We start from the raw sequence: 9622 nt of genomic DNA on the forward strand, positions 1-9622 counted from the left end.
ATTGTCTCCAGTTCACTCCGGAACAAAAGGAGCCAGCACTGATGAGGAAGGAGCTGTTAGCATCTTTAACGGGGGGGGAATCCAGCGGCGAGGAAGCAGACGTCTCCCTTTAGCTGGGCTGGGAAGAAAGGCATGTTTGCTGCTGAGCTGGCATATGCGGGGGATCAGTGGCTGACCCTAGCAGGGCTTTTTTGGAGAGGGGCCTGAAGCTATGTTTGCAGCAGATAATGAGTTTTCCTATGTTCAGTCACACAGTGGAAGGCAAAGGGACACAGGGAGGAAGCAGCCAAGTGCTGTGGCTAGGAGAAGGTAGAGCTTTCTGCACTGTTGGAAGGCAGCGCTAAGTTACAAGCCTGCAGCACCTCCCAGCTGAGGATCTTGCGGCCAGATGGATGTCGGTATCATCCCCATTTTATAGAAGAGGCACAGAGAGGGTTAAGTGACCTGCTCAAGGCCACACAGCAAGTCAGTGACAGCGCTGGGGGGAAAATCCAGGAGTCTGAGTCTTCTGCCTGTCCTAGCTACGTGTGCTCTGAACTGGTGATGCAGGACAAGTATGCATCCAGTAGGTGGGGCAGGGCTGTTATCCCCATTGTACAGATGGGGAACTGAGGCACAGAGAGACTTGCCCAAGATCCCCTATGGCAGATCAGGGAATTGAACCCTGGTCTCCCAGGCAAGTACCTGAACCACTGGCCCATCCTTCCGCTTTAGTCTTCTATTTGTCCCACTAGGAAATGATATAACACTGTGATGCTTACATTGGAGACCCAGAGAGAAGGAGTGTCTCAAACCTGGGCTGACAGTGATGAATTAAAGGAGAGCATCAATTGAATTGAAAGAGAACGTGCATCAAAGTGAATAAGAACATGAGGCAGATAACCTTTGGTTGCCTTACCCCCCACCCCCCCATGGTGCTCAGAATTCCCATCCTGACCCACCCCCTCCCCGGCACACTAGATCTAATTGTGTATTGAGCGAGATGAATGGGAGAAGGAGATTAAAACACAGGTGACTGGTGCACAAAAGCCAGCGTGGGCTGTGTGAGGCTGATCAGTGTATTGATTTATGCTGCGCAAGCATCTTGGAGCTTGAGGGCAGAGGGTGTTGTCCTGATGCTCCGTCCCGTCCCATCCCCGGCTCTCTCAAGGGCATGGTGCTGCATGGGAAGAGGGAAGCGAGTTATTTCCTTTGTCTTCCTGGAACCCAGGTTAAAACAGGAGAGAGAGAGAGAGAGAGAGTGTGTGTGTGTGTGATTCTTCTCTGGATTTGTTCTTGGATTAAATGACCTCTGTCTCTGGCTCCACACAAGGCAATCTGCTCCTGCCGCTCTCTGGCCTGGGCTGTGTCACACAGGTGTGCTTCGCTCCTGAAGCGCGACATCTTTGCTGCCCCGTGCGGTCTCCCGTCACACACAGGAGCAAAGACTAGAAGGCTGAGGGTTAAGGCAGGCTCTCTATTTCACACAGACCTTGTCAAGATCAAAAGCCTGCCTCCGCATTGCTGGCCCTCGCCGCTTCAAACACACACCTGGATTTCTGTCAAAACCGTGCCTGCCGTCGGTGGGCCTTGGGCCCCGGCTTTCCCAGCTTGTGCAGACACGGGGGACGCAAGAGATTTTAATTGCCTTGCCGTGCTCTGGCCTCTCTCCCCAGCCCGACCTCTTTGCAGCAGCACAGACCAAAGGGCCCACTTTGAAGCCGCCCCTTTGGCTTGAGGAGCAGCTAATTAGACCTTGTCCTGCTGGCAGGGGCGGCTCGATCTATTTTGCCGCCCCAAGCACGGCAGTCAGGTGGCTTTTGGCGGCGTGCCTGCGGGAGGTCCGCCGGTAATGCAGATTCGGCGGCATGCCTGCATGAGGTCCGCCAGTCCTGCGCCTTCGGCGTACCCGCCACCGAATTCCCACCAAAACCGCGGGACGGGTGGACCTCCCACAGGCATGCCGCCGAAGTCAGCGTGACTGCCGCCCACACCCGCTTGGTGCGCTGGTGCCTGGAGCCGCTCCTGCCTGCTGAGTGTGTGAAGTGACTTTGAACAGGCCATTGTGGGCTGCTCTGCCCGTAAGAGCTGGACCTGAGAATGCTTTGGTCATATCCCTCCCCTTATATATCCCAGTAAACCAGGGGTTCTTAAACTGGGGATCGGGACCCCTGAGGGGGACGCGAGGTTATTACATGGGGGGGTTGTGAGCTGCCAGCCTCCACCCCAAACTCTGCTTTGCCTCCAGCACTTATAATGGTGTTCAATATATTTAAAAGTGTTTTTCATTTATAAGGGTGGGGTCACACTCAGAGGCTTGGTATGTGAAAGGGGTCACCGGTACAAAAGTTTGAGAACCAAGATGGAGGCGCATTCCAGCTGCTCTATGCTGTCTGGGAATCCCCCCTACCCCACCCAGCACCATCACCAGGGGCTGGTTAAGCCAGCTGTGTGGCCCCTAAATGGCAGCTCAGTTAAGGGGCTACAGCAGAGCCCAGAATTGGGGCCTAAGCGTATAGTCCTGTTTACACCACCAGACTTAGTCAAGGCGCCTGATGTCTTAGCCCAGGCCCTAGACACCACAGCTAGCCTATGGGGCCTGTGCATGCAGCTGAAAGCTAAGGTTCCAGGCGTGGAATGAGTTTGGGAGGTCTTAGCCGCCCTGCCCTGCTTTTGTTGGTGGGACCCTGCTGAAGCGCAACGACTCGGCCCTTTGCTTTGAATGGAGCCGCTAGCAGCGAATGCCAGGCTGTTGCAGTGCAGATGGAATCTCCTACCTCGACCCTTTTCTTAGGGCAGGAGGACGCCGAATTCACGATGTTGCCTTGAGATGGGACTAAAATCCCTTCCCCGTGGCTCCCCAGACGTTAGGATAAGTGTGTGCCCGTAGCACAGGCTGGCGTGCACCAGCCGCAGCCTTCCTTTTCTTTGTGTCAATAATATTGATGTGGAGCTCAGTGCTCAGAAACCCCTTCCTCCCCAGCACCATTGCTTTTGCCTCTTCAAATCCTCCTTGTTCTCGAGGATGTCGGTGCCCCCAAAACGCCTGCTGCAGGATCGTGGAGAAGGAAGTTTTCTGGGGGGGAGGTGTGAGTGAGAGACTTAAAATTCACCCCTTCGTGCTGTCTCATGTTTTATTGCTACAGTCACCCTGGCCCCAGTTGCCCCGGGGAATGCAGAACTATGTATTATAGATATTACAGTAGCACCTAGAGGCCCTGTTGCGCCAGGCATTGTACGACCTCAGAATAAGAAACAGCCGCTGCCCTGAAGAGCTTACTGTCTACACAGCCCAGCCAGGTAACAGGTGGAGGAAGGAAGGATTATCTCCCCCATTTTACAGCTGGGGCATTGAGGCATCGGTTAGGTTAAGTGACTTGCCCAAGGTCATAGAGGGATTCTGTGGCAGAGCAGGGGATTGAAGCCAGGATCGGTTTGTCAGAGTGGCTGAGCACCCTTTCCTCCTAGGCTAGTTCAGTACGTTTGGGCCTTAATGACTTTTCTGGAGTCCCACAGTGGGCCAGAGCCGGGAACAGAACCATGCTCTCCAGACTGCCCTTGCTCCTGTGTCACGGCTGCTCTCGGGCTTGGGCCATGACTTTACAGGAGCAGGCTGGACAGCGCTGGGCCCCGTGGAGGAAGCAGCCAGCCCCAGGGGGGCCCTGAGCTGCCTACACCACCGCTCCTGCGGGGAGAGATGCAGAGGATTTAAACTGACACCATGAATGGGCTGTAGGAGAGAGCAGCCTGGCATACAGGCGGGGGCAGCCGCATAGGCAGCCCCTGAACAATGCAGCCAGCCCTACGATGGACCCGCTGCCTCTGTGCTAAAGCCACCCACCCAGCGGCCTGCCTCTTCTGCAGCTCACCAGCCGGGCCCTGTGATATCTGCCCCGAGAGGAGGCCATTCGATGGGGGCACGGAAGTGCCATTAGGTGGCCACTCGCCAACTCCACCAGTTGCCTGGTGGCGTCTCCCCAGTCAGCAGGAAACCTGTCAGGCTCGGCCACGAATGGCTTCATTTCCCAGCTCGGCCTTTTAACACCACTCTGCCGCAAGTCCTGTTTGAAGGTTGCTGGGGGAGGCCAGGCCGGGCCAGGCTCCAGCCTGAAGCCCTCTGCTGGCTCCATCCTGTGCCAGGTGATGCATCTACCAGGCCTTCAGCCCCTTGGTCAGAGACAGTCCCCGCCTCCTTGGTCCATCTGGCACTGACTTAGTCCCTTTCGCAGGTGCCCTGGTATTGCCCCTCCCTGGCACGCTCCATGCTAGCAAGTTCTGGGACCCTTCCCCCGCCATAGGGCAGGAGCTGAGAACATTCATTCCTCTCCATTTCCTGCCGCCTATGGCTCCCGGGCAGTGAGACCAGCCCGTAGTTTGTGGTAAGAGTTACCCACAGACAGTGAGATTCTTTACTAGCACCCATCCCCAGATGTACGTGCCACTTGAGACATGTCGGTGAATCACTGAGCCTAGCCCATGGGGAGGGATGGGGCAGGGCATGTTGGGGGGGTGGGAGAGAGGCACCTGCTGGCAATTAGGGATTCCCTTTGATTCATCCCAGCCTGAGGTTTGGGGGACGGCTCTGGCCACATGTTGCCATGGGGATGCCATTCACCTCCTGTCTCAAACCTCTGCCTTCTAATTGCATTTTCCCTTGGTTGAATTATTCACTCAGCCTTCCCCCTCCCCCCCAGCTGGGGGCCTGGAGGGGGCCGGGTCATCGCATGGGTTCTCGCCTCGGCCACATTTCACTCTGGACTATTGTTCACTCCCGCTGAGCGCTCCATAAAGTCAGTGGCCGGAGGCAGCTGGCAGAGATGTGGTGATCAGCTCCACAGCCCAGGGTGCCCCATAAGGCGCTGGGCTCTCATGCCGCTGACATGGATGGGGTTTTATTGCTGCCTGCATTTCACAAAGAAAGGTACTGGCCAGTGGGCTGAATCAAGGTGCAGAGCTGCCAGCTAACCCAGCAGTGCCTGAGCAGAGCACTCCAGCACCTGGTAATGGAAGGGTGGATGGAGGGGAGGGCGTTCAGTCTTGTCATTAGGGTACGAGACGGGGACTCTGGGCTCTTTGCTCTGCCACAGCCTCCCTGTGTGACCCTGGGCAAGCTGTTTGGTCTCTCCATTGCCCAGCTGGGCTGCTGCAGACTTGCCATCTGTACAATGGGGATAATAATACTGCCTGTCTCCCACCCTTTGCTGAATTAATAATGAAAACATTGTAGCCAAGCCCTGGTTATTAGAAACCAGGGTGAGAGTGAACATGGGGGCAGCCAGCCGCCCGCATCTCCTCACACCCTCTTCTGAGACATCTGCTACTGGCCTCTGGACCAGATAACCACTGGGTCTGATCCAGGCTGGCCCTCCCTGTGTCCTTTGTCTTCTCTGGCTAGACTGTTTGCACACGGAGTATGTACAGCCCCTGGCACAGTGGGGCCCTGAGCTCAGCTGGCAGCTGTAGAAGCTACTGCAATACCAATAGAGAGAGGAGGTCAGGAGGCCTTTCAGCACCAGGGTGCCTGGGTGTACAGCCGTCCCAGGTTTGCAGTGGCTAAGCGTCAAGGTGACTGCTCCAAGAGCTGTAGGTGGACTGGTTGGGGGCTGAGCCCAGCACCTGGTGGACAGCGGCCACCCATCAAAATTCACCCCACAACTGGTGCTAACTGGCAGTCTTGGGAAGAGGCCCAGGACTGAAGGCGCCACGGAGTCTGAGCCCTCTCTGAGGCATGGTTCCTGCAGGTCCAGGCTGGAGAGGCATCCCCTGCTGCCTGTGCGGATAAGGGGAGGAGTCCGTCTCCAGGGCCGTCAATCAAGCCCCTTCCTCCAGCTCTAACTCTCATGCTTGTTGCACTGGCTTTAAGAGGAAAGCGAGCTGTACTCCATGCGCTAGTGCTGGGACCAAGGGATTCCCGGCATGTCTCCACTCCGGAACGTGCGCGTCTGCATTCGGCCTGGCTGAGGGTTTCGTGTTGTGTCCTCCCGTAGCTTGGAACGCTCAATACGTTACCGGGGCTGGTCGAGATGACGCTATCTGTGAGGACCTCTGAACAAATCCGTCTGCTCTCCGAACTCATCTGCTGGAGCCGCATGTGTGAGAGAAATCGGCACAAACTGCTGGTCACGTTCAGGCTCTGAGCCCTTGGGGTGAGCGGCTGTCTGTGCTGATGGCCAAATCTAATCCATTAGAGGCCTGGCTAAGCCATGCGTCGAATTGGGCCAGGGTACTGGTTCCAACAGGGACCTTACCAGCATCCTTGATTTTGGACAGTCCAAGGACACAGGCAGGAGTTCATCTATTGGGTTGTGCTTTAATCATCCCTGGAGAGCGCCAGGTGGTAGCCAGGTGCCCTGGCACATTGGGAATGGAGATCGGAGCCTCAAGCTGTGACTGGATAGCTCTCTTAACCCTTCGCTGCCACGTCGCTCACTTCCAGCGTCTGTCCTTCCTTTAGGCCAAACACGTGCCCTGCTCAAGCAGCAGTTTTCATCCCACACTGTCCCTCCGTACACAGCAGCTGGTTAGGCAGGAATGAAACCCAGGGCTCCTGCCTCCCAGTCCCATCCTCGGTCCACTGGACCCCACACAGCAGCGGTAGCTAGTGCTGTATGCTTTGCTGCGGCTTGTTGTTGTATCAGTAACATGGGGCACGACCGTTCCTGGCACCTGTGATTTGTTAGTGGGGGGTGCGCCCTTTCAGACTGCAGTGTTCCCAGCGTGCCCTCTTCACCCACTGACTGTTTTGGGGCCTGATCCTGCCCAGGTGAATGGGGAATTTCACCATTGGCTCCAGCCTGAGGGTATAGCTGCAGCACGTGTAGAGATAACGGAGCTCGTTTTAATCAAGTCAGATCAAAGCCGCTCGAGTAACACTAGCAGGGAAGCCTTGGCAGCGGGGGCAGCCGCACAGGCTAGTCTTGCCCGCCTGGCAGCCTGGGTACATCACGCCTCCGGCTTGCAGCGTAGACGCACTCTCGGCTCTCTGGGCCCTGCTGCGGGACGTCTGTAAATCAGTCTGAAGGAGAGCAGAATCCATTTAAAAACAGTTTAAGCTCTCAAATCATTAACAGCCTCCCTGAGCAGACTTCCGAGGTACAAATGAATACATTCTAATAGGAGGCACGGAGCAGAGAGCTGCTAATCTGCATTAATTCCTCTCCCGAGGCTTCAGCCGCAGAAATGAGCAATTCAATACAAATCAAATCAAATGGCCAGGACTGATTGGGGGAGATGGGCTCTGCGGAGGGGCAGTGCACAGAAGCACCAGCAGGAAACCCAGGCTGCGGCAGCAGCGTTCGCTCGCTCTTGCTGCACATCTGGTTGCTGGGGGACATTTTGTTAAGCGCACGCTGTAGTTGAGGCTGATGATTGGATGCTGTGTGCTTTTGAAACACGAGGGGGGTGTGTGAGAGAGAGAGAGAGAGACTCACCCATCTGAACAGGGGTTGTGTTGCCCCCTGAATTCTTTCTTCCCAGTAGTGTCAGTGTGTTCCCCAGAGAACTGGGTTCTAGGCCCAGCTCTGGCAGTAGCCTGCTCAGTGACCTTGGGCACATCTGTTCTTGTTTCTGTGCCTCAGTTTCCCCTCCTGATCTTTGTCTATTTAGACTAAGCTTTTTGTGGCAAGGACTGTCTCTTACTACGTGTACCCTCAGTGCCTGGCACAATGGGGCCTTGATCTCAGCTGGGGCCTCTAGGCCTTACCCTAATTGGCCAAGTGAAGCGCGATTCTACATTCAGCTGCTGTTTGAATGTAACACAATAACTTTGGAATGCTACAGCCAATCAGTTTTAAAATTTCAGGGAACGTGCTAGGCCTCAGAGAGCAGAACCCTGTTGAGTTTGAGGCAAAATGGAAAATCCGGATGAAAGAAATGGGGGACACACAGAGCCCCTGGCATCTGGTTAGCGGAGCTAGCAGCTTCAGCCAGGTCTGTAATTGTCTAGAAAGCAAAGAACCAGTTGATGGTTAACATCTTCCAGCACAACAAGACACCAGCCCACCCCTCAGCTCAGCTTTGCCCATCATCCCAATAGGGTTAAAAATGTTGGCACCCTGAATGACTTATCTGCCAGACAGAAGGAAAAGAAATCAGAATGGTGGGGGGAAGGAGGAATCAGGGCCCCTGGCACTGGGCGGGGAATGGGGGACCCTGGTATGGGGGAGAGAGGAATGGGGCATCACAGCCCCTGGCATGAGGGACGAGGTGGGATGGAAGGGAGCTTGTGGGGGAACGGAGAGATCAAAGGAACCCTGATGTGGGCAGTGAGCTTGGCAGATTTGGGAGCAGGCGGCAAGGCATCACCGTTGGGCCTAACATCTGTGTCACCCTCCCCATGTAGGTCCATATGTACGACCCATATGACGACTATTACCAGACAGTGCCCTTGGATTCCCACCAGACCATGTACGTCAGCTCGGGATACTACGGCACCCAGTACGGAGGTATGTGTTTCCCCATCATGGCCTCCCCCAGCCCACACTGACAGTTGAGGGGCCCCCAATGAGGCGGGGGTTTAGCCAGAGGGCTGCACCCAACATGTAGGAAACGGAGCAGATTTAGACACCCATGTTATTTACTTGGCAGTGTTCAGATTCCAACCTCTAGAGGGCAAGGCCCATTTACAGCCCAGCCAGTCAAGCCACGGTATCATTCTTATTAAATTTACTGAGGGTTTTGCTTATTTCTGTGAATGAAGCAGAAGAGGATGCCTAATTCCTTCAGGAAATACGTTTGAGTTTTTCAGAGTAGCAGCCGTGTTAGTCTGTATCCGCAAAAAGAACAGGAGTACTTGTGGCACCTTAGAGACTAACAAATTTATTAGAGCATAAGCTTTCGTGGGCTACTGCCCCCTTCTGCGGATGCATACGAAGATGCGTATGGATGCATATGTTCTGTTTGAGTTTTGTAACTCTAGGTAGAATTCAATTCTGTGCGTAGCTTCACCAGGAAAGGACAAAAGGTCACGGCTCATTAGGTACTTGGCATCATCTCCTAGAGCTAAAATGGGGCAGTTTATAAAGAAGCTAATTTTTTTTTTTTAATTTAAAAACTAAGTTCCTACGGTATCCTAGCACTGGTCCAAATTGCATTGCACAGCAGCGCTGCTGCAGACTTCTGGGCCATTCCTGGAGTCATGTGCAAAACATGATATTCCCTTCACGTATTTAATGTAACATAAATGCATTGACTTTACTGCTTGCAAAAGATGCTGGATGGACACTCCCTGCTTTTGAAAGGTGCTGAGATACCATGGTGATGGGCACCAGCATCAGAACCCCATTACAGTCCCTTCTGACCTTAAAATGGATGGGGCCAGATTTTTTAAGGGATTTAGGCCCCTAGAGACGCAGGTAGGTGCCTGAGGCAAATTGAACATCCTGCTAGGTTCCTCTCTGCATCTTTAGGCACCTAACTACCTTGGAAATGTGGCCCTATGAACCTAGACAGACAGGCCTAGAGACTGACGCTCTCTGTCTATCTCCTAATGGATAACAGCTGCTGCCTCACCCTGTCCCAGTAGCGACCATCTCATAGGAAGGGAGAGGAGTTCATTCTGCTTAGTCCTTGCCCTCTCTGTGCTGGCTGTCAACAGGGACACCAGTTAGTGCCAGCGGGTGGTGCTGGTGTCCATGACAGCTAG

At 54.5% G+C, this 9622-nt stretch overlaps 1 protein-coding gene across 3 annotated transcripts in view; it reads left to right on the forward strand.

The window, feature by feature from the left end:
* Positions 1-9622, forward strand: part of PLEKHB1 (pleckstrin homology domain containing B1) — a 46651-nt gene that overhangs the window by 23383 nt on the left and 13646 nt on the right. For 2 of the 3 annotated variants that reach the window (XM_034759183.1, XM_034759184.1), the window contains exon 6: positions 8321-8423. In XM_034759183.1, the coding sequence (XP_034615074.1) occupies positions 8321-8423 (103 nt within the window). Of the gene's footprint in view, positions 1-5966; positions 6126-8320; positions 8424-9622 lie in introns of all 3 variants that reach the window. The other variant, XR_004644202.1, reaches the window with a different exon arrangement.

Source organism: Trachemys scripta, chromosome 1, assembly GCF_013100865.1.
Source record: "Trachemys scripta elegans isolate TJP31775 chromosome 1, CAS_Tse_1.0, whole genome shotgun sequence".
Classification (NCBI taxonomy): domain Eukaryota; kingdom Metazoa; phylum Chordata; order Testudines; family Emydidae; genus Trachemys; species Trachemys scripta.